Here is a 25,615-nt window from a genome sequence, read left to right as displayed (position 1 = left end):
AGCATGATGCTCTAATCCTTACATCATATTGACTTTCAAAGGGTGGCTGCTACTGAACAGAATCATGCAAGTCAGATACTAGCAGATCGCTTGGTAGTATCTGCCAGGCCTGGCCAAGTGAAGCCTTCTTCAAATGCCAAAACAGCCCTGGAAAGTGCTAGGCACCTTCCCCTATGATATGCTAACAGTAACCAAGTAAGAACAGTAACAGGTAACAGTAACCAAGTCATTTTATCATTTGGGATTTTATTGTTGTTGAATTCAGATTGTTCTGTGAACCTTGCGTGTTTTTCAGATATGTAAAATATCTTGTCCATTCACAGCTCCAGTCACAAGATTTAAATATTGTTAGATTTGACCAGGTTGAGAATTAGAACAAAGCGAGAGTGCCAGTGTGGTACAGCAATTAACAGTGTCACATCTGGAAAACTGGGTTTGAATCCCCACTTGTGCCATGGAAGTCAGTCACACTCTCTCAGTCTAACTTACCTCATAAGGTTGTTTTTGCTTTGGTCCCCCACTGGGAGAAAGGTGAAGTATAAATGAATTAAATAAATATATATGATGACAATAGTTAACATCTCCAAAAAAGCTGACAATTTTATCCTCTTCCTATTTCAGATAAAGATACAGATTCACCACACTGGCGATTGTTAGCTCACATTGAGCTCTTATTCAGCCTGATAAAATTAAAATATTTTCCCTTATCTATTTTATTATACGATAAAAACAACCATTCCATGACTTTAATTAATAGAAATAGGGCTTGTTCTAATTGACCAACAATTATGCATCTCCTTCATTCTTTCCTCTACTTTCAGTACATTGTAATTTGTGCACATTTGCTTGGGAATCTCATTGAATTTTCTCAAAAGGAAGGCCTATCAAACATTCCACATGTAACTAGTCAGTAATCTGACACTATTGCAGATCTTGGTGAGACCACCTAACATAGCCCACAGGATGGAGCCAGTTAGAAGTTTAACTAAATAAACAGTCAATTATTAATAATTAATTACTACACACAAAAATACTTTCCCTTTATGCGTTGAGAAAGGAAGGCTCCCCGCCCGCGCCCAATGCCCTTCATGAAGACGTCATTACGGGGTCTTAATATCCACTACTGCTGAAAGCCTCTATTGCGACTTCTTGAGAAACAGAAACCTCTTTTCCAACCCACGGAAGGCTGGATCCCCACTGACGAGTAGCTCACCCCCATAGCCTTTTCCGGGACCATGCCCCCTCCCAACGACGCCTTTTCCGCAAGAAGTCGTTCCCCATCAACTCTTCCACAGACTCTCCTTGATTTCCTCCGCGAAGTTCTATTTCCTTTCAAATTCAACATTGCTGCTACCTCTTTTCACTGCCGCTGTCAATTATACCACCTCCTCCACCCCTCACCTCCCCCGGGGCCGCCTTTATTAGAACTAACCCGTATCTTCGGTCTTGCTCCACTCCGCCATGTTTGTTTTCATTCCGTCATTCCCTCCCCCCTCCCGCCGTGAGACGCTATCCGGGCATCACCATGGCAACCTACGTCACAACCCGGGAGTCCCTTTCTTCGTACGTTGTAAGAAGTATGTTAGTAAGAAGAGTCAAGGAGAGAGATCGTAGGCCCTTCCTCGGCGATTCTAATTCAAGCGACTGCAGTATTTACTTGGGAGTAAGTCCACTGAACACAGTAACACTGCCTTCCAGCTAAACTTGCAATAAAGATCGCTGAAGGGCTGCAGACAAGGGCTGTCTAAACCAGCAGCCCAACTCGGATGTCGCGATTACCAAAAAAGAAAAAAGAAAAAAACAGCAAGAAAAAAATGCCCTATCTCTTTAACAGGGTTTCTCTGAATGAAGACAGGTAGCTAAAGCTTTTTATGGTTCTAAGGTAAAAAACATCACCTACCCATTTCTACAAATTAAGCCTCTGCCTAATAGACAAGACATTTTTTTCTACAGGTTGTTAGCAACCTGAAATACAGTTCTACAAAACAATGTATTAGAAAGATTTCATCCATTCCTGTAAGAGGGGAAAATGAACTATTGTCCCTTCCCTTCCCTCTTAGCATCAGGGGGGGGGTACTTTGTTGCTTGGACCAGATGAATACATGAGGACATATGGAAAAAAACATCTTATATCCCTTCCTGGTCCAAAAGCCTGTGAGTGATCACAAAGAGATTGATAAATAGACTACTGTAAAGCTGAGGTCATCAAAGAGAGGAAAGGGGGTTTATTTTCCATATCTTCCAATCAAGAAAGCTTTGCTGTGTAAAACATTAAAATGATGCAACCTTTCTCCTCCCTGGAGTGATAAAGAGGGTCTTCAAAAATACTCCCACTCCTCCATCAATGTGATTTGGCAGCAGTTATACTGAGGGGGATATTTGCACGGATTCATGTCCCTCAGACGGGGAGTGTCTCAGTGGCACTAAAGGCCATATGCCACATACACAGAATCACACCCTTGCACTCAGTAATTACTATAGCAGAATTGACACTCCTTGGATCTAGGCTCAAGGGCTAAAGTGATTAGAGGTTTATCCCATATGAATGGAAACTAGATAGGACTACCAAAACCTGGAGGAATATTCCTACCCCTTACAATAAGAAGCTTTTTGAAGGATAGAGATAAATAACATCACCTAGTCAATATCATCCTATTAAGTCTGTTAAAGGGCCAGTATTTATTCCTGAAATATCTTACTTTAAGAATATCTAGTCTTCTGTATAAAAAGGTGATTCTCCATAAACACATCAATAGTAGGTCAATATTATTAGATAACTTTTGTAGCTGTATCATAAACAGCTAATATGGCAATCTATTGGTACAAGCTTCAGTTCCAGTAGCAGCTTAAACACCAACAAGATTTCCAGAGCATAAACGTTTGAGAGTAAAAACTCCTTCAAGTCAGGTATGTTATTAGTGAGTTCTTGTGTTAAATCCATAAAAGAATTATAAAGAAGCAATAGTGTAATAGATTTTTGTCCTTCCTTGTTCATGTGTTTGACATTTTAAACGATTTTAACAACACTGTGCATGTTAAACATGTTGGCTAATAGATTCTAACATTATTCATGTTGAGCGGGAGCGGCATGGCACATAGCAACTGGTTCTTTGATCAGAGCCACAGAAGTCCTTTACCTTTGGTCTCCTCTGCTTTTTATGCTTCTCCAATCATATCCACTTTCTTCCTACCTTGCCTTACTCAAAAGCAGAGTTTACTCAAAAATCAGCTATGGCCAATTAGAAGTTCATGAAGCCCCCTTCCTTTTCAAGGGACCTTGTAAGTTGAAGCAACTGGCTGCCCATTGTGTACAGACCTGCCACTTTTCCAAGTGGTTTCTTTCAATCCTGCCTTCTGTCTTCTTTACCTAGGGACATTAGTAAAGTGGAGTTTTCCCCCAAACTTTCATAATTATTTGATTTTAAAGTATAATGTATGCGATAGCAATTGTATATGATAAAACTCTGTGAAAAAATTAGCTGCAGAAATGTCTTCCTGGAACAGAACGCTGCATCTGCTGTAACAATGTGTACTGAATCCTAGTGATAGGTATATGCAAACATTTAATGGATTTTTAAAAACAAATTTTAAATGTTTAACTAAGTTATCTTTTTAATTCTATGAGGCAAGAGATTAAGCAGAGAGGTTTGCCATTGTCTGCCTCTTCAAAATCTTCCTTGGTGTACCAACTCTGCTTAGCTTCTGAGATCTGATAAGGTCAGGCTATACTTTACCATTCCACATTCCTCTTTTACATTATTGGTTCCAAAATAACCAGTCAATTCTGGTAAGATAAAGACACCTTCACAGACCAATACCAACTATAAGATTTTTTGAGGACAAAAGAGCAATGTTAAACAAGATAATAACTGTATAGAGAAAACAGCTATTTACCTGTTTATAAATAAAATACACAGAACTGTTATTGTTGATGGACAATCTGCTGAACAAATGGCAGTGAAATGGCATATGATTTCAAAGGAAAAGAATGCATTTAAATATGTCAGAAAAGGAGTGAAATGAAGCTGTCTGATAATTAAATGATATTGTTCAAATAAAAGTGTCATAATGCCAATGTGAGCAGGTGCTTGACAGCAGTACTGAACCAAATCCCTGGATAATTTTCAGTCCTTGCTGGAGTCCTTACAGAATATCTATGCAGAATGCATTAGAGCAGTGGTCCCCAACCTTTTTATCACTAGGGACCGGTCAACGCTTGACAATTTTACTGAGGCCGGGGGGGGAGGCTTTTGCCAAGGGATGTCGCCATCGCCTGAGCCCCTGCTCCACTTGCTTTCCCAACGGCACCCCTGACTTCCTGCCAGCCACTGGGGGGGCGCTGCCAGCAGCAGCTGCCCAGTGCCATGCCAAGGGAGAGCCCTAGCCATGGCGGCCGCTGGAGAGCACCAAAGGTGAGCTGGCAGCAGAGTGGTGAGGCAGCAGCTGGGGAGGAGGACGACGAGGAGCTGCAGCCCGGTACCGACTGATCCACGGACTGGTACCGGTCCCCGGACCAGGGGTTGGGGACCCCTGCATTAGAGGATCTGGCCCTGCAGTTTGTGCTAATAGTCTACCACAACACCTAGCAAAGAAATTTTTATAACTACACTGTACTCACTTGAAATTGACAGACAAACAGCTTCCAACTGTGTACTTTAACAAAAATTGGGTCCAATAGCACCTTTAAGACCAGAAAGACTTATTCAAGGCGTGAGCTTTCGAGTGCATGCACTCTTCCTCAGACTAAATGAAACAAGGTTCACAAGTGTACAGATTCTCCGTGAAGGAGGTGGGGTAGAGAGCCTCACTTGGAAGACGGCAACCCACTGACCTAGGTTCATGTTCTGGAATTCCATACTACCTAGAAGAGTTGGTTCTTATATGCCGCTTTTCTCTACCCGAAGGTGTCTCAAAGTGGCTTACAGTCACCTTCTCTTTCCTCTCCCCAGAACAGACACCCTGTGAGGTGGGTGAGGCTGAGAAAACCCTGATATCACTGTTCGGTCAGAACAGTTTTATCAGTGCTGTGGCGAGCCCAAGGTCACCCAGCTGGCTGCATGTGGGGGAGCGCAGAATCGAACCCGGCATGCCAGATTAGAAGTCCGCACTCCTAACCACTACACCAAACTGGCTACACCAAACTCTCTCTAGGTATGCATAAACCTGACTAAGGTGAAGACTGCTGTGCACAGAGAGACCTCCTCTTAGGGTTGCTGTCTTACAAGTGAGGCTCTCTACCCCACCTCTGGCACAGGGAGTCTGTTATGGGGAGAGCAAGAGAAGACAACTGGAAACCCCTTTGAGACACCTGAAGCCTGATGGGTGACTGCGGGCCATTCCCAGTTCTCTCAGACCTCTCACAGCCCCACATCCCTCACATGTTGTCTATTGTGGGGAGACGAAGGGAAAAGGTGCTTGTAAACCGCTTTGAGACTCCTTTGGGTAGTAAACAGCAGGGTATAAAAATCCAGCTCTTTTTTTTCTTCTTAAGGAACAACCGTGAAAGAAGCATGTGGACACATAAGATTTTATCTACAGTAAAAAAAATGAAGACAGAAGGAGCAGGCCAGACACCTGTGTACTGTGACTACCCCATGTGGATTAGGGCAGGGGAACATTTCGGTGTCTGCGGCCTAATTCACTGAAGAAGGGAAATTACGTTGAATGCAGAACGGGAAGGAATTGGTTGCTATGTAATCTCCCCCTAAAAAGAGTCTCCAGTCTGATCTTCCCTTCACATATCTGAAGACATGGCTTTTGAAAGCTCATCTGTAACCACTATGCCACAATTCCCAAAGGTCAGTCCTCTCCCACACTCAACAAACATTCCAAACCACAGGTTCTTGATACCCATCTCTCCACACCCATGCCCTCATTCGTCACCATGCCAGCACAACCTCCCACACAACGCACATATTCAACCCCATGCCCTTACAGACTGGACCATTCCTCTTCCCACCACCAAGATCTAGCACCCGTATTCCTGGATACAATGCGCTTTGCCCCCAGTAATGTTATAAAGCTGCTGTTTAAGATTGCAATACTGCTTTAAAAAAAACTTAGAAAGGGCATTGTAAAGAGATAACCCCTTTTTTAAGGCAGATGTTTTGGAACAGAGTGTGGGAGGGGAAGGAAGGGAGAGGGAAGGTCAGTGACAAGGAAAGGGGCATTCCCAAATTACTCAAAATGGCAGGCATGGGGGGAAATCCAATTGCATACATTTCCACATTGGGCAGCCCCGAATTATATCCCATTAGACCCCACTTGAAAACATGAAATATCATTTTCTGGGGATTCCTTTGCTGTGGAGCAAGTGAGGGGGCAATTCGCGACTGTACCTGAAGAAGCAAATTTGAGTGCAGAAATGGATGAAACAATAAACCCTTTAAAAATGTAAGTCCAAATGAGATATCTAGTGCAGAAACAGTGCTTTGGAGAAGCTGGGCCAAAAAAACACTTTATAAGACATCAGATCTGGGGACAAATCACCTCTTTATAAATGTACAGAGAGCAGCAGCATAATATAATGAATAGACAGTTGGACTTGGCCTGGATTTGAACAGCTTCTCAACTATTATGCTCATTATATGACCTTTGGAAAATTATTATCTCAGTCTAAGTCTGCAAAAGAATGGCTGCTGGATTTTTGGGCTAGTTAGTTGTTTTTAAAAATCCACAGCTGCCAACTTATTTAGAACTACATATGAATGCAATCAAACATACCTTGTAAAAAGCAGCATTTAAAGAGATCAAAATCTCATACTAGACGTATAGACAATTATAAGATTCCACATCACTGAAACCATCACAATAGATGTAAACATGCTTGATAAATTCCTAGTATCTATAAACCTGCAAGGATACAGATTCCATGATCTTTAACCAACTTGTTCTTCAGAGCTGTATGTGATTGCCATTACAGCACCATTTATTTTCATATATACATATTATTTTAGCCAATGACATATTACAAAATGAGAAGCAAAGGTTTTCACTCGATCTGTGGGATTGCTTGAAGTAAAGATTTAATCTTATTTTGGATTCATGAATGTTTATCTTGGATTAGACATTTATCTGCTAAGGATTTTGACTGGCTTCTGTTGAACAACAGAAAGGCATGATCCTATAATAGCAGATTAGAATGGGTTTTATGCTGACATTTTAACACAATCTTCACATATGGTCCCTATTCATTCTTTATGATACCCTTCACACCTATACATTAAGTAGCCACTAATTTTTGCTAAATAAATCTCCCCTGCAGCATTCAGTTGGAACTAAATGGTATTTTGATTAGGTACAGCTAAAAGATCAGGTTTCTCAACCACAGTGAGCTAAATGGCTTGGAATAAGTCTGCTTTTACCAATTCCATGTTTATGCAATTTCTAAATGGTTTTGTTTCAATTATGTCTTACTTTTAACTGCTAATAATAACTTCCTCTCCATTCCTGATTCAATATGCTCATAAACCAAGGTTCCATTTTAGTATTATTTATTTATTACTTATATTTATTGCATGACATGTGTGCAAAATTGCTAAAATTGGAAGCCAGGCAAGAGATGCTCAGAGGCCTGCCCCTGGATCACAAGCCTTGTATTCCTTGCTCTTCCAAATGCTAGCTAGGGCTGGCCATGCTAATGTTCCATGATCTGACAGGATCACACTTGCCAGAGCAATGAAATTCTCCTTGAGATTTAATGTGGGTGGGCATGGGGTTTTTGTTGTCATTGAAATTATTATAAGGCTTGCAGCCTGATCTGGGGCAGTGATTACTGTCTTTTCTAGATCCCACCTGTTTTAGATTTCACCCCCCACCCTCCAATTTTTTCAATGTTTTGACATGACGGGTTCCATGTAAATATTTAGTACTTGGTTCTAGAGTAGGATTCTGGTTTAAAAGCAAATCATTGGCAGTGTGTCACCATCATCCCACTTAAAAGTAACAGTGCTCTAAATTTGACATCAAATATCCTCCCCCCACCCAATATCACAGTAATCGTTTCAAATTCCTTACCATGCTTTAATCATCCTGAAAAATTTACTTGTTAGTTATATCATTGGATATTTACAAAGAATAGGGGTTAACTTAAGGAAGTATATTATTAAGGAAGATGTTCTCTAAGTAAAAGTGTCTAAATTTCTTCATATTCCATGTGCATGGTTTTGATACGAATTAAGTAAAAATATATGTGCACTCTTGTAATTGATGACAGTATTACAGATGTTTCTGTTGGTTATGAGTAAATAATTTTCATACATTTCTTTGAAGATTCACCTGGAAATATAGCAGTCCCACTTTCTATAGCAATATTGTCAATATAGGATATTCACCCATGAGATTTTTGCCTGTGTACAGAACTCAAAAGAGGTTAGAAACATAGGTGCTCCCGAGGAATACTTGCATGTAGTCTGAAACAATGGGGGAGGGAATCTCTGGCACAATGTTATCCATGCTACAAATACTACTACAAACATTTTTAATTGACAAGGCCTTGTATGCATTTACATTTTAAACATTTAATCTGTTCTACAAATTTGTGAATGGTTTAAATCAGTGGTCCCCAACCTGCGGTCCGCGGCCCGGTGCTGGGCCGCGAAGGCCAGAGCACCGGGCCGCAGTTCCCTCTCCCCGCCCCCCCCCCCCGCAATAAAAAAACTTCCCAGGCCGCAAGCTTGCAGCCCGGGAAGCTTCTTACTGCGGGAGGGGGGGGAGAGGGAATCAGGGCCATGCCGCGCATTGCGCATGCGCATGCGCGCTGCGTGGGCGGGGCAGTTGCCCTGCCGGTCCCCAGCTGAAAAAAGGTTGGGGACCACTGGTTTAAATGTTTTATTCATCTTGTCTCTTCATATTTTAAGACAATTTGTGGTTATTCTTTTAAAATAATTTATTTTAAAGTCACAAAGGGGCAGATTGGAAAGGAAAATGGCCTGAGAAAAGGGCTCCTCCCCTGCCCTCAATGGTGGAAAGAAGAGGCTGACCATCTGCCCTCCATGGCTTGGCCAAACATTTCTTTTGCTATATCAGGTTCTGCAATAGATCTTTTCCACCACTCAGGACAAGGCATGATCAGAGCATAGTTTTTATTCCCCACATGGTTTGGGGCTGTACCATATTCCTTGTTCTCCATCCCACATGGGGCTCAGACCACTCGTCACTTAAAGCTGACATAGTTGGCTGCAAGGGAGCACCTTAGACCATCATGCCATGGGGCCTTTTCTCAGTACTCTTAATAGCTAGTCTGCCCCACAGCCAACCCATGAGTCAGTTCCTGGTAGAAAGTTTGTAGGATATAAATGTCTAAAACAAATACTCTTTTATCAGATTGATCTGCAATATGATCATGCAACTTGAGATATTTTGGGGGCTATTTGGATACACATATCAGGTATTAATGAACTGATGCACATTGATTCTAGGTGTCAGGCCTGCACCTCCAGCTGAGCCTCCAGAGGGCACTCCATAGGCATAGCTGACCCAGGTGACTGCCTGAGCCAAGCATACTCCTACTCCTGCCAGCAAAGATCCTGGGCAGCCAGATCCTCTAGATCAGTGGTCCCCAACCCCTGGTCCGTGGACCGGTACTTGGATCAGTCGGTACCAGGCCGCGGCTCCTCCTCGTCCTCCTCCCTGGCTGCTGCCTCGGGGCCTGCCCTGCCACTCTGCTGCCAGCTCACCTTTGGTGCTCTCCAGCGGCCGCTGTGGCTAAGGCTCCCCCTCGGTGTGGCACTGCGCAGCTGCTGCTAGCAGTGCCACCCAGGAAGTCAGGGGCACCAGTGGGAAAGCAAGCAGAGCAGGGGCTCATGCGGTGGTGGCGACGTGCCTTGGCAAAAGACTACCTCCCTGGGCCTCAGTAAAATTGTCAAGCATTGACACCGGTGATAAAAAAAAGTTGGGGACCACTGCTCTAGATGATGAGCAGCCTGATCTCAGTCAAGCTCCCACCCATCTTTATCAGCCAGCACCCTTGAGACCTGGAGAAAAGGCCCCATTTAGGTCAGAGGATTTGCTGGAGTGGTAGTAACAGTGTGCAAATTTGACAATTGTCAGAAGATCAGCTTGGCTGTCAACACGCTGTTAGTCCCGATGGGGTCCAACTGAAGCTCCTTCCATTGACAAGGACTAGGTCCAGCAGCAAGCCCTTCAACTGATGACTACTCCACCCAGCCTTGGTGTACTTAAGAACAGGCTTGAGGCAAGCTTCTCCATGGCTACGACGTGTGCGTTTCCTGTCTGTCTACTTAGACATTCGATGTTCTGATACACTGAGGCAAAGCTCTACTTGACTGATTCCTGTTTCTTGACTTTGGCTTGTCTTGACTTCACTCTGGGCTCCTGACCTTGGCTTGTCCTAGGACTCCATTACTGGCTCTTGACTCCAGTCTGCTTTCAACTCTGCTCCCCACCTCCTTGACCACAGTACAGCTGTGACTGTGCCTCCTGCCCCACCCTTCTTGGTGAACTGACTCTCTCAGCTTTAGACCATTTAGACTGAACTTGGACTCTGAGCTTGTCTCTCAATTTGGTCTCAGCTTCCCAACCAAGGGTGTAATTAATCAGTAATTGGTGTGCAGCACGGCAGGGAAGTACACTAGGTCACTTGCTGCTTAAGAGCTACTCAGAGAATATTTTGCAAGTATATATTGACACACAGCCAATACAATCAATTCTATATTTATTTGTTTGTTTGTTTGTTTGTTTTTGGATTTGTATATCGCCACTCCCCAATAGGTCTCATGGCAGTTCACAGCATAAAATTCTAAAAACAATAAAATCCCAATTTACCCAATCTTTAAACAGCCCCGTGGCGCGGAGTGCCACAGACTGAATAAAGCAGTAAGGGCACTGTGGGAGGAGTTAGGGCGGGCCCTGTCCGGGATAAAAACTCGGAGGGGCACGGCTTCTGATTGGCCCCTCCAAGTGTCCATCCCGCCCGAAGCAGGCAATGGGGAGCCGCACTTCGCGCGGCTCCCCATTGCCTGCTTCACCCGCACAGCCACAGGTGAGCGGTCGGCCGCGCCGCCTTCTCCCGGCCGCCGGAGCAGCCTCGCGGTGTCGTAGACGCCGTGAGGCCGCTCCGCCGGCCAAGAGAAGGCTTCGGAGAGCCTTGGGGGGCGGGTGGACCTGGCCACCTTCTCTCGGCCGCTCCGCCGGCTGAGAGAAGGCTTGGGAGAGCTTCGGGGGTGGGTGGGCCTGGGCAGGTGGGCCTGCGTCAAGCCGCCGCTCAAACTGCCGCCTTCACCTCCGCCGCCGCTCAAGCCGCCGCCTCCGCCATCAAGCCGCCGCCGCCTCCACCGCCGCTCAAGCCTCTCTGCAGAAAATGGCCGCCAGCAAGAAGACGCCGCAACGAGTAAGCGATCTTTTACTCTGCCCCAGCCTCCTAGCGCCCATTGTATTTAGGATACAATGGGCTTTTTTACTAGTTACAGAATAAAACTATATCACAAAGATGGCAATATATCCTTATTTAATCTTTTCCCACCTTGTTCAGGGTGGGGTCTAGATCTTCCTCTAGTGAGTGCGGGAGCTGGTCTGCTGGAACTTGGGATCCAGTTGGAAAAACCCGGTATTGTGTCTTGGCCTCAACCATATGCCTGGCGGAAGAGCTCCATCTTGCAAGCCCTGTGGAAAGCTGGTAATTCCAGCAGGGCCCGCAGTTCTTCCGGGAGCTCATTCCACCAGGCCTCCGCCAGGACCGAAAAGGCCCTGGCCCTGGTCGAAGCCAGGCGTACGTCCCAGGGGCCTGGGACAATCAGTAAATTCATACCTGCAAAGCAGAGAGCTCTGCAGGGGGCATAAGCAACTGGCCAACCTTTTTAATTTACTGTATACTATTCATAGTCTATCATTCACAAGAAGCCTCAAAATGGATCCCAAGTAAATTATTTTAATTTGGGATTAAACTCCTACATGAATGGTTTTTGTACTAGTAAAGCAATTTGAAGAATGCTCTCAATAAACAGACACAAATTTATAGCCCAACTTCTGCATGTAAATAGAAGCCTTTGATAAATCCAGTTTCCTGCTTCACTGTTAAATAGTACAAATTCTGTTACTGTCAAAAGCATTGTTATACATTTTCAAGAGAAAGGCTCAATCCTATGAAAAACATGCCTTCAGCTTGTATAGCACTTTAAAAATCTATACAGTGGTCAACAGTATTTATTATTTCTTTCCAGAAAATGTTATAAATAAATTACCTTAGATCCAGTTTTACAGATGGGTAAATGAGATTGAGACCCAAAGACTAGCTCAAATCTATGATTCCTTGGCTAACCAACATGTTAATCCATGTCTCCCAGGTCTAAGTTCAATTATCTACCTAGTAGACCAAACCCATTCTCTTTCTTTCCCTCCCCGAGTCCAAAATAGCAACACTACACAGCTGTGGTAGCAACAATTCCAATACTAGTCTGAAGAAGCCCTTGCAAGAATCAGCCACCTTTCCAAATCCATTCACATGAACATCTGTAGAAATTCCAAGCTTTGGCATTCAGACCTTTTATGAAAAACACAGCTTCGATATACCCTCCTGAAATAGCATAATAAAGCCTTCAGAACGCATCTCAAAACTATGCAAAATAACTTTCTCTTTCTACTACCAAAATGGTATTTTTAGACTGCATTGGCTTTTCAAAATTAAACATTATGTAGTATGTCTAACATGATTTGGTGTATACATTTATGAATCTGTAATTTGCCCACTTTCCTTTAATATAATTGTGAAATTCCAGCTTCATGATGTAACTCTAAATTCGATGATGTAAACTCTAAATTTAAGAGACAGTACCAGCAAAATTTCACATTTTGCTTTAAGATTTCTATTGTGAGGGCTACTGATTGTCTATAAATGGCATAATTTTCCTTGCATATCCATTGCTTCCAGAGTCAGCAAGGTTGTTATTGTTGGATCACCACGAATACACAAAGAAACAGGGCGGTCTCTGGGAGGAGTAATGAAAATTACATGCTCAGGTAGAGACGGCACTATATAGACAAAAGGAAAACAGGTGACCTTTCATATATACAATGAATCTGCAAAACCTTGGCAACTCATTAGGAACTTCATAGTCTTGCCTGAGTACAATACTTTTTCTGAGAACAAATTGTGTAAGTTTTTGCTCTACCTTTAATATTAAGGAAGTTACTATTTTTGTTTTGTTTTATATGGCAAGTATTTGGAGCAACATTCTATTAACATTTAAAGTGAACATTGTAATTTTCTAGTTTTTTAAACTGAAGTATTCAGTATAGAACTACAATTCACCATTTGTTCCATTTATTGTAATAGCTATTCTAGCTGTCTTTTGAGGTTTATTATATATAATTCTGATTTTTATATAATTGTGTTTTTTTACTATAATTGTTTATTGTTAAATAATCGGCAAGTGAACAACTTTGGTATGCTATCCTGGCTGCTATAAAGACAATTAAAGAGCAACCCGGTAACTGTTTAGTTTTAGTGAAAGCCCAGTAAATTTAGATGGATTAGATGCCAGAAATAAGATATTCATAGATTTTACACCAGATCTTTAACCTACAATCCCAGATCGTGAATATTTCTGGAGTACTCCCATGGAGTTTAGTGGATCTGTTCCAGAGTAACTACTTTTAGAATTGCTGCAAACTTACTGTAGAACTATAATTCCACATTTCAAAAGAAAATTGAGTTAAGAGTTAATTGCCATTCAATGTTAAGCAAACGTTTTAAATCCTGATGTAGTGGGACTCCCAAATAAGTATACATTGGACTGCAAATATTTAACAATTAAATGTTCCAGTTTAATTGAGTTATAAATATATACATTATATATATTAAACTGTATTGCAAACAAATGCTAGTGATAAAATCTTAGACTTACAAAGCAACATACTAGCTCAACAAAAATATTTGTGCTACAAATAGAACTAAAGAGAATAATAAAAGAATTTGTTTACTTGACTTTATTGATGTATAACTGCATGTGATTCCCAAATAATTAGTACAGTATAAAAGTCAAATCTGGTTGGAGTACTCTATCAGAGTGAATGATGAATATATTTCCTAGATGTGAGAGGTACTTTTAAAATACATTTTAAATGGAAACTTAGTTATACATTGTTTGGTAGTAAACTTTGGTCAAAAGCAGTTTTAGAGTATCTACAGCATCAGGTATTTCTAGCAGATAAGTATACGTGTGGTATGATTCCAACCAGTAAAACTGCTAAGACAGGTGATGGTGCTCATGTTCTGGATTGCTTGCTCAATATAAACCATTTGATTTCTTATTTCTTAATCATCCGTTATCAGAACAAAGAATGAAATAGAATCTTTAATAATTATACAACTCTTACGTGTTTTATGTGCAGCTTAATCATGAGGAATCTAATAAAATAATAAAATAAGGACATATTCAGAGTGAAATTCAATTAACTTTTGATAAGAAAACCAAATAATCAATGATATATACTACACATTACACATTTACAAAGGAAACATAATTCAAATAGTTTCTTTTTAATTGGACACAAAAATTATACTAACCTTCCAGATTCTTTTTAATTCCATTCCCATATATATTCTAGAACAAAGTATACAGACTTTGTTCTAGTATATATATATATCTTGTCTACAGAAGCATCTGCCAGTTGTTCTCATTTAACCCATTAGAGTGCAGGTTTTAACTTCAAAAACCATGCAGCTTCTTTCCTCAACATAATTCTAGCATCCTATCAGATCTGAATATAACTCAAAGCAAGAAGTCTATGGCTTTGTGCTTGCACTCTGAGAAATGTTCTGCCTTTGCACCAATTTGTTTCTTGCTCTTTGGTTTACCTTAGTACATCCCCCGTTTCCTTCACTTCTGCTATCAAGTCAAACACGGCTTCAGACAGCTTGTTTGTTTGACTAACTAGATGCTACCTGGTTGTTGCTGCTATCCAGTGTTGTTTCTGTTTGATAAATACCGCTGTTTTGTTTACATGGATTTGTATCATGATTTATTTTCTTGTTTGTTCTTCAATTTTATTTAAATTTTCTATTTTCTAGAATTGTTTCATGGTGGATAGTACACTATCTGGGGTACCTCTTTGTGACAAAAAATGTTTATACATTTTAAAATACAAACCTCAAAATAAAACTAGACCCACTGGAAGTCTTTATTCTTCTAGGGGATAATATGATCAGAAAGAACTAATATAACTTTCAAATGGATAAATACATTTGAATATAACAGAATCATTTTGTACATGGTTTAAATTTTCAGAATTGTGTTGGGCTCATGCCATCCTAGTCCATATCTGTATCTATATCTTCTATACATTGTAATATATAATAATGGAGATATCATAAATGTTATATTTTTTATTTTACATCTTCTATGTGATACACATTTGGGATTCTTTGAACAGTGTCACATCTCTACAACAGGGAGCATATGGATTAAACAGATTTTACCAGACAGATCAACTGTCTGTAGTCTAATATTAGAAGCAGGTGGATTTCCATCTCACACCCAATAGTGAGGGTAATTTAATGCTAATCTCATAAAAGCCATGCATTTGTTCAAGTATAGCACACAGGGAATAACAGTGTCTCTAATACCTCTCCATGTCAATGACAATACAGAACAATGTAAAAGTCATTGGGCAGAATCAAGTGTCAATACCACTACCTTTATCTAGCACAAATGGACCAAATCAATGATTGATGTTACCTGTGCACATATTTAATGTGCTTGAATACTGAATCAGAATCTTTCTTTGGCAGTAACTGTATTAAAATAAAATCAGAGTCCAGTGGCACCTTTAAGACCAAAGATTTATTCAAGACGTGAGCTTTCGAGTGCAAGCACTCTTCTTCACTTCAAAGCTCACGCCTTGAATAAATCTTTGTTGCTCTTAGAGGAGCCACTGGACTCTGATTTTGTTTTGTTGTGCTGCTTCAGACCAACACGGCTACCCACTTGAATCTATCTGTATTAAAATAAATACTAGCAACTAGGCAAAATCTCCAATCAGTACATAAGTTTCAGATATTATCTAAATTTTGGTATGTAGAAGTTGAGTCATTACAGAAGAACCTCAGCTACCCACTGACTGAAGGCTATGCAAAATCTATAGACAATCATAATTGCACAAAAACTGGAATACTATACTTTCCTGGTATTACATTAGTACAGGGCTGCAGAGCATATGTGGATGGCAAAGATTACAGCTGAAGTGACAGAGAGCTTAGGCTAAATGATAGACACTTCAGTAATTTCCATTGGAAAAAATAGCACTTACCCCCTTGTCATAACCAGACATATGTTCTGCCCGCCATTAACCTAATTTATTTATTCACACTAGAGTTTACCTTTCTCACTTGTATTCAAGGCAGATTACAAAGAATGAGACAATACAACTGATAGGATGGGACATTTGATAAACAATGAAATATGATTGGGTTTTAGAACCGAACAGAAGTCTAAAAACAGAACTGAAGCAACACAGGCAAAAATCCACAATATGTTTTATGTTAATGGCTCCTTGCGTTATTCTGACGCTACTGAAATACCTAATACATTTTTCTCTGTTTTCATAGCACTTGGCAAAAATTGCCCAGATGGTTATTTTCCTGGGTGAAGGGCAGTATCTTTGTTAGAAATACTTACGTTTTTGATATTGTAATGCTGCTATAACTGCTACATAATCATATTTTTCTGTGTGCACTTGGGGACGTGAATAAGATTGCAAAGCCGTTCTTGGAATGTTTTGGACTTCACAGGGAAGGTAAAGCTTGTGTCCAATCCTCATCTTTCTAATCAGTAACATGAACACCTATTGTTTGTGTTCTTTAGTGATGATAGTGTTGAAACTATGGAGGGGAAAACATTTTTCCTCACAGACCTGAGATGGAAAAATTAGAAATCTGCAGACTTCTTGTAAAATATTTTCCTGAGCAGAAATGTAAAACTTGACAGGGAACTCCCTACAATCTGTTCCCATTGACAGGCAACTCCTGATACCCACCATGTCCGTAGCTGTTATTATTTCCCCCTTTAAATTGTTGTAATTACCCAAATGTACAATATTCCTAAACTTTGGTTGATGTTGTTTAGAATTACTGTTTATGGGGTTTTTTGTTCATATTGTAGCAAATGTTTCAGTGTACCTTCCTGCTCCCACTGTTCTATTTAAACCGCACCAAGACATCATAGGGAGGGGCAGTAAATAATTTGAATGAATGAATGAAAAAGAAGAGTTGATTCTTAAATGCCGCTTTCTCTACCCAAAAGAGTCTCCAAACAGCTTACATTTGACTTCCCTTTCCTCTCCCCACAACAGACATGCTGTGAGGTGGATGAGGCTGAGAAAGCCCTGATATTACTGCTTGGTCAAAACAGCTTTATCAGTGCTGTGGCAAGCCCAAGGTCATCCAGCAGGTTGCATGTGGCGGAGGACAGAATCAAACCCAGCTTGCCAGATTAAAAGTCCACACTCCTAACCACTAGGCCAAGCTGGCTCTCTGTGATAAACATATAAATAAGTAAACATATAAATAAATATAAATAAATAAAAGCTGAAAGCTTTTGAAATCCAGGTTTCAGAGGGATGGATTACTACTGCATTTAACAGAATAATTAAACCACAAACATTCTTACAAATACAATATATCAGGTATTTGGGGCAGGTGCATTAACTGAGAATCTGCAATGCATATTGCTGCAATAGCAGTCTTTATAGAACACCACTTCAGTTTTTGTGTTTCTCACTGACTTAATCCCTTGCATCCGGTCAAAATGGAAAAATGCTTGCAAATCCACAAAAACAATCTGACATGTGAGAAGAACTCAAATGGTGCTTCTATTTATCCAAACCTGAAACCTATGAGACTCAAAATGAAAGTTCAGAATCTAGGGTGTGGATCTTTCAAGTAACTGATTCAGTTTTGAGAAATAAACTTGTGTCTTATTATTTTCAGGGAAAATAACAGGACACATCTACCAAATTTCATTTTGAGATATCTAACATGTCCCCATTGGAATATAGAAGATAGTTATTATTTTAGTAATGACATGATTTATTATTTATTTATAAAATATTCTGCTTTTCACCCTAATAGAGATATAAAACAGATTAAGTCATTGTCTTCTCCATTTTATCCTCACAAAACCCGTGTAAGGTAGGTCTGGCTGTAAATGTGATCCGATGTCACCCAGCAAGGTTCTTTGGCAGAATGGGGTTTCAAACTCTGATCTCCCACACCCTAGTTTGTCACTTAACCATTTATAATACACCGGCTCTCCATGATGGTGAAATAACATTATAATTAAAAGTTTTAAAAGTTAAATCGAACATCTAAATTTAATGCTATTCCTTAATTACATTGCATAACTGTTGACTTTCTGAGCATTTTCTCTATTTCTTGTTTTTACATAACATTACACAGGGGAAAAAATCCTCCCCTATTACAATGTTAAAACGCTTAGTTTCCATTTTCATCTTTTATTTGAAGCTTGCTATATATTGCTCATAATTTTAAAATTTCCTCTGAGAGCACAAAAAGTAGGAAATGGTAAGTCTCTTCTACAAGTGAGACTTCAATCACTTTTGCTCAGTTTGTAGAGGTACTCCGACCCGCTTGGTGTAGGCCAATCCGATGCAAGTTTACTCGGAAGCAAATCCCGAATTCAAGGAGATTTACTCCTAAGGATGCACAGGATACCGAAATGGTGTCACTCGCAGGAGCTTTCCTCTATGCTACGGCGCTGGCGCTGTCACGTGAGGCACACAACGTAGACAATTTCCTTTCTTAGACCATCACTGTAAAGGTCTCCCGCCACACTACATCCAGGGGATGGGAAGAAGGGAAGCGTCAAGCACTTTCTTTGCAGTTGTGCGCTGGAGGTTTTGCTATGGCTGTATTTGGATGTTGTGACACAGTTTACTAATGTAACAGGATTAACTTTTGCTTATATATTCCCACTGTCATGATGGTCAGTTCATAGTCTGAGGAAGAGTGCTTGCCCTCGAAAGCTCACGCCTTTGTTGGTCTTAAAGGTGCCACTGGACTCTGACTTTGTTTTGTAGTTTCTGTTAAGATAGCTCAGAGGTAAACGGCTCCTGTTGCCGAGTTTATCCGATTCTTCTCCAGGTTGGAGAGTGGAATAGCCCACACACACAACGCCTCTGACCTTTGCTGTGCTTAGAAAGTCTAGGCATAATACAAACACTGGCTGGGCGGCGCTGGTTTATCTAAATTCTAAAGCGGTCCCTGCCCCTCTCCCCCTCTGCAGCGTAGCTCCAACGCAGCCCTATTTTCCCAGCACACCACGAACCTTTTGCACAATGACACCAGCAAGGGTGGAGAACGCGGCTTAATGATGAATTTCAGCAACCCTTTCAAACCACAGCGCATGCCCGGAGGTGAAGGAGCAATCCTTACTGCACTTGCTTTTGAGAAATCGACCTCGCTTTGCATGGCGGGGGGAAGCATCCCTCTTTAATTCTGAAAATGTATTTCATGGGTAGTCCGAAAAGTACAGTCGTGAAACTATAATGTAATCAACTCTGTCAGGCCACGTGTTTCCCTTAGAGTGTGGCGGCATGTTCCCAGATTTTCGCTCTCCGCCGGAAAAGTGCTGCGCCCGTATTGGCCAAATACCGCAAATTCAGAATGTTTTTGCTTTCCTAAATCACGTGCTCATCCTGTGGACGCTCCCTTTGTGTTCGAAGGAGCGTTCCGCCGTGGACGGGCGTTGCTTCTGGGCTGGGCTGAGGATCGCAGTGACTGAGTGGTGGCTCTCCTTCGCCTTGCGCTTTTTGCTGCTCCAAGAGCTGCCCAAAGATGCGTTTAAAAGGCAAAGTTACGACCAGCTCTCCGCGCTTAAAGCTGCAGGGCCAGTTCTGTCGAGATCACAGTACGGTTAGGATCCCTCCGGCTCAGGTACTAGTGAGTGATAACCTGCTCTTTCAACAACACAAGGTCCCTGGTCATCAGTTTAAAAGAAAGCAAAATATATCCAAGTATATTGACTGAGGGTGAGGTAGCTGAAGGCCACTACCCTACATGAATGCAAAACAGTGAAACTCGTTGTAAATTGTTGTTTCCCTTCCTGTTTTGTTTCGTTTTTCCTTTATTATTCCAAAAACGGGGGCAGGTGTGGACAATCAGAAAATAAATTGTGCAGGCCATTTTGTTGAATAGCATGCAACTTGGGCTTTTGTATGGCAACAGAGGGCTACTTGCTGTCAAACTACTTCAGAAACTGGGGAACAGAATTGCCAGCTCTGGGTGGGGAAGTAACCCAGCGACTTTGAGGGTAGAGCCAGGTTGGCCAGGAGGAGCTAAGAGGGATTTTGATGGAGTACAATGCTATGGGGTCCATTAGCAATACTATTTTCCTTTTCAAAAATGTTGGGATTCACTTTTTAAAATTCAGCCATGAAATGAGGTGGCCTTTGAAAAGCCAAAGTTTCTCAATTTCATTTCCTGTCCTCCTGCCCAGTCTACAAAGTGAATAATACTACTAGACTACCTTACAAAGTTGTCATGAGACTTACCAAGCCATTATGTGGAAATTATGTGGAAATCGCTCAACGTCAATATAAATGCTAAAAAATATATTCCTGCCAGTATCAGGGATGCCACTAACAGCTAAGGTTCTCTATCTCTGACAGCTGCATATTAGGCAGAAATGAAGAGATGAACATCATCTGAGCATTTTGATGCTGCAGGTAGACTAATATTACCAGTCAAATGTATAAAGGTTCTATCCATAGGAATACAGAAGCCCTAACCAATGTATTAGAGGTGGTTGCCCAAGAGCACTTACTTGAACACTGCCCTTTCTTGTTTATACAAGATACAGAAAAAATTGATTGGAGAAAAAATGTTTACATATCTAAGGTGCACACTCAATTCTACAGTAGCTGCATACAAGCTATTATGCTTACAAAATAATTTGCCTTCATATTGCAAAATTAGTTCTAACGCTATTAATTGGGTTGATTTATGTTTTGTGATTTTAATTTCATAGTACTGTACCTACATGTAAGGCTTGAGTAAAACAGTCTCAGTTTATCTGATGAAGTTAGCATACACACTAAAGTATACCCAGAATTAAACTTTATTGGTCTTAAATGTACCACTGGACTCAAACTTTGTTCTGTTGCTTCAGACCATTTGAATGTTATTTTGTAAGTATTTTTAATTTCCAGTGTTTGGGGTGATCCCATTTAGCCCTGGGATCACCAGTGTTTGAATCGATTGAGAAATACAGCCTTATGTTTTTACCACTCTATAAAAACTCTCTTGCAGAATTAGGCCATGTGCATACATACCAGTATTCTGCTTTGAGCAGTACCCATACATAGCAGTACCCCCCATAATCTTCCAGGGCAAGATAGTGATGGCCATACCCAGCATACTGCTTTTGAATCAAGTGTTCCTGTGTAATTATCATGGTTGACACTTATGGATGGAATTTGTCTGAATTTTTTAAATACTTATTAAAAGCTATTAAACAAGAGTGCCCTTATTATATCTTAATAATTAAATCCATGTTAATTATGCCCTGTGTGAAATTATTCTCATTTCTTGTATCCATAGGCTTCAGACTTCATTGGGTCCTCTGAACTTTTAATGTAAAGAGAGAAAGTGAAAAATTCCTTTCTAGACAAATATATCTCTATACTGCTCATAATTTTAGAAACTCAGGCACATTTGAATTTCTAGTAAAATACTTAATCCATAAATTAATTTTGAGATTGGCAATCAAGGGTCCCCAACCTTTCCTAGTCTATTGGGACTTTTGAAATCCTTCCATATGGTAATAGGTACAATCCAAAAATGGCTACTGTAGAAAGCAGAACCAACCATGGAATATCAGGGAATGAGGTCATGCATAAATCCAGTTGTAATACTTCAGCATTTCAGGTAGAAGCTCTGTTTAACAGGTTGTCTTTTAACATGTAATTTTAAAATATTTATTGCACACACATAGTTTAATTTCAATGTATATACTAAACTATGAAGGTTAGAAATAAATCTGTGTAGCAAATTAGATCTCCACTGGCCATTCTGAAAATTTGCTGGGCAAATGCTGTGTCTGCCCTCATTCCCCTTTCTAAATGGTAAGCACTGGGAAAGGTGTTAGTAGGCCACTGAGCTCCCTGGTATAAAATTTATATTAAAAATGTGTGTCTTCTTTAAGTTTACCTATGGATTACTTGATTTCTGTCTCCAGTGTCTATCTTCTGGAAGACCAGAAGAAAAGAGGCAAAAAGTCCCAAACAACCCACCCAGTCCAAGGAGGAAGTAGGGAAAAACCAACCTAGGAAAATGTGACACTGAGTCTTATTGCAAATAAAACTGAAAATTATGGTTTGTCACTGCATGAACCACCCTTGGGAATACTCAGAATTATGTGCTTCTTATGCTGTTCTTGCACCACCAGTTGATAAAAGATTTATGACTATAGCAAACCCTAATTGGTTGTTGTTTCCAAACTGACAATCTGTGCTCTATGTTTGGAAACTAGCAAACTATAGTTTATTACTAGTTTGGAATCCAGGTTTATAGTACCTGGCATTTTAGACAGAATAGTACACTGGTTTGCCATTAAAGAGCAAATCAGTAATTAACTAACCATGAATGAGGGGAGGAGACAGAGCATGAGCCCAAGAATCACCCAGGCACATTGCTGTGGTGGCAAACGATGGTTGGCTGTTATATTTTAACCAGACTTTCCAGTTGTGGTATATATCTCCACAGCATTTTTGACTTGCTTAAGCAGTTGCCACAGCCTGAAATGAGTTGAAAAAAGATCAGGCAAGATCAAGCACCTGTGAACACATTTGAGCTATGTTGTGTCTGGGTGTTTGCCTCTGCTTCCTGCTTGTCAGCCTTCCAGGAATATCTGGTTGGCCACTGAACAAAACAGGGTACTGGACTATATAGTTGAATCTTGCACAGCTCCTCTTATGACGATCCTTGTTTTCTACGTAACATTTTAATGGTATTCTTTCATGTGTTTAAAAATATGCAGTAAACATGATTTCCAGAGCCTTTGCTATTTGAGTCACATGTTTACAGTGCATTGTATCCTATTGTTTTATTTGTCAGCGCTCTCAAAGTCTTCTATGACAAGTATTTTCCCTCTGATGTATGATGCCCTTGAACCAATGCAAAAAAATCTTTCATCAGCAGAAGGGTGTACACTGAAGGGATGTGCAAACACCAGTAGAATCAAATGGTAGGATCCAACTCTGTGAGTCAAAAGACCTGCAGTTTCATTTCATAAGTTATAGATAAGACAGATTGGTGGGAAGGGGAGAGGTGGATAGCACAGCACAGAGGTTCTACTGTTTCTCCCTCACACTCCAAAAGTCTGTAATCCCAGGGTATATAATCTAGGCTTCTGTCCTGGGATGTGCAGAATGAACCAGGTTACAGGGACTGTGCACTGTGTTTGAAACAGATAAAGGTTCAAAACAATACAAGGGTTTTTCGTTTTTGATGCAGTGCGTGGTACATTGTGGATTCATTGCTGTTGTGAATACAAAGGCATTTGTAGCAGCAACCAATCATTCACATAGAAATTTTCTCTGCTCTCTCCTCAGCTCTCCACTTGTGGCTGCCTTCCCTCCCTTCCGCCACCACTGATTTTGAAAAACAAAAGCGTAGTTGCTATAACATTTTTTTATAATGTATTACATTTATATCCCACCCTCACCTGAGGCTCAGGGCAGTTTACATGAAACATAGCAGAATAAAGAATTGGTAGCCATAATAACAGTAATAACAATAGAATAAATAGTACAGCTGAATAATAGAACAGTAAGGAGAACAGTAATTAACAACAGAGGCATACAGATGGACCTTTGGTTGGTCAGTTCATGCATAGAATTTCATGGAAGGGAGGCTCGGGGCCCAGTGAACCTCAACCAAATTCAAGTCGACCTCAACCAAATGTCTGGAGGAAGAGTTACCTTCTGCTCTAGTTCCGTTAGGCCCTGATCTGGGTGCTCATTCTACAATGTGGGGGCCAGGATGGAGAAGGGTCTGGCCCTGGTTGAGGTCAAGTGAGCTTCCTTGGGGCTAGGGATCACCAGCCAGTTGGAAGTGGCAGAGTGTAAGACTCTGAGGCGGAAAGGCAGTCCCTCAGATACACTGGGCCCAGACCACATATGGCCTTAAAGGTACAGCAACTGCCTTTTTAAAAATAAAGTCAGCAAAAAAAACCTCCATTAGCGCAAAGTATAGATGGTAGCACTCGCAGGGGAAGATGGCACTTAAATGGTTCTTGTATAGGTTATAGGTTCAAAAATATGTTCCTTTCCATCTACATGGTATGCAAACCTGCTCAGACAGTGATCTTTCAGGAAATAGAGCAAAGCATACCTCAGAATTATTGAACCAGGGGACATCCTGGAAAGTGGAGCACTGAATGGTGTTATTGGACCGGCTTGTTTGTAAAGTTGCCAACTCTAGTTTAGGAAATTCCTGGAGATTTTGGGACAGAACCTTGGGGAGGGTAGTGTTAGAGGATGGATGTCATTTTTTCCAGAGGAACTCACCTCTGTAATCTGAAACTCAGATGTTGTTCTTTGAGAACTCCATACCCAACCTAGTGGTTGGTGACCTTGCTTGTGTTGTTTTCCCATAGTATCTACTGGTGATCCAGAACAGTGACAAAAGGTATTCAATATAGTGGGTTTCTCTTCATTTTAATAAGAAGAGCCCCTGATGGATCAGACCAGAATCCTGTTTCATACATAAACCAACCAGTTGCCCTGAATGACCAATAAATGACTTATAAAGGCCAAGGTCTTCCCCTAATGCTACCCCCTAGCATTAGTATTCAGAGGTTTATTACCTCTGAATATGGAGGCTCTGGTGGTGCCATTTACTGTGTCATTTGTGCTTTGGGTATGGGGTTTAAAAAAATTAATGTGTGTATCACGTTCTCTGAATTCACAGCCTTATTTTTTAGCTCCTTTTAACACACAATTAGAAGGGGAATTATCTCTCCAACAAAACTGGTTAGAGACTTACTTATCTCATGGACAGTGGCAACTCAGAGAACCTAATACACAGGTGGAATAAATTATATTCAGTTGTTGATTTTTTAAAAATGCAGTGTGGGGGAATGGTTGCTAAAGATAAAGGGACAGTGAAAATGGCTGTGCTGTGTGCAAGACCAGGACATGTTCTCACCCACACAGCAACCATCCAGGTTTTGCTGAAGTCTTTCCTGAAATTTTGCAGTGAAGTAGGTTTTGGAAATCTGAGAAAACTGGTAGGTGCACAAATGTACCAAAATGTTGTTGGGAAGTAGGGAAGAAACTACTTCCCAATATGAACCTAGAGTAAATAACCTGTGTCATCATGGGGATGCATTGAAAAACACCACTCCAGTTTGAGAACCAAAGCACAGCATAATATCCATAAGGATGCAACCTCAGCTGTATCTCAGGGTTTCCTTCCTGGGATATGGGGGTAAGGTGGAGATTTAAGTGCAGAGTGTAGTACATTTCTGCCTTGTATTCATGAAGGCAAGAAGGGAGAGGAAAATATCTCCATTTTCATTTTGTTAAGGTTTTATAAGGATCCCCTCTAATCCCTCATCCAAATCATCTATAAATATGT

The 25,615-nt window shown here is 40.9% G+C and overlaps 2 protein-coding genes across 5 annotated transcripts in view; one reads left to right on the top strand and one right to left on the bottom strand.

The window, feature by feature from the left end:
* BEND5 (BEN domain containing 5) overlaps window positions 1-1,486 on the bottom strand; it is a 1,107,701-nt gene extending 1,106,215 nt beyond the window's left edge. For all 3 annotated transcript variants that reach the window (XM_077333807.1, XM_077333806.1, XM_077333809.1), the window contains exon 1: window positions 1,433-1,486. In XM_077333807.1, the coding sequence (XP_077189922.1) occupies window positions 1,433-1,475 (43 nt within the window). In that variant the 5' untranslated portion in view covers window positions 1,476-1,486. The remainder of the gene's footprint in view (window positions 1-1,432) is intronic.
* Window positions 1,487-1,785: 299 nt separating this feature from the next.
* The window catches only part of ELAVL4 (ELAV like RNA binding protein 4), a 144,190-nt gene continuing 120,360 nt past the window's right edge, over window positions 1,786-25,615 (top strand). Inside the window, exon 1 of one of the 2 annotated variants that reach the window (XM_077333804.1) lies at window positions 1,786-1,855. The gene's annotated coding sequence lies outside the window, so the exon portion shown is untranslated. Of the gene's footprint in view, window positions 1,856-12,976; window positions 13,111-25,615 lie in introns of those variants that run through there. The other variant, XM_077333803.1, reaches the window with a different exon arrangement.

Source organism: Paroedura picta, chromosome 4 (assembly GCF_049243985.1).
Source record: "Paroedura picta isolate Pp20150507F chromosome 4, Ppicta_v3.0, whole genome shotgun sequence".
Lineage (NCBI taxonomy): Eukaryota > Metazoa > Chordata > Lepidosauria > Squamata > Gekkonidae > Paroedura > Paroedura picta.
This window is presented reverse-complemented; position numbering and strand designations above follow the sequence as displayed.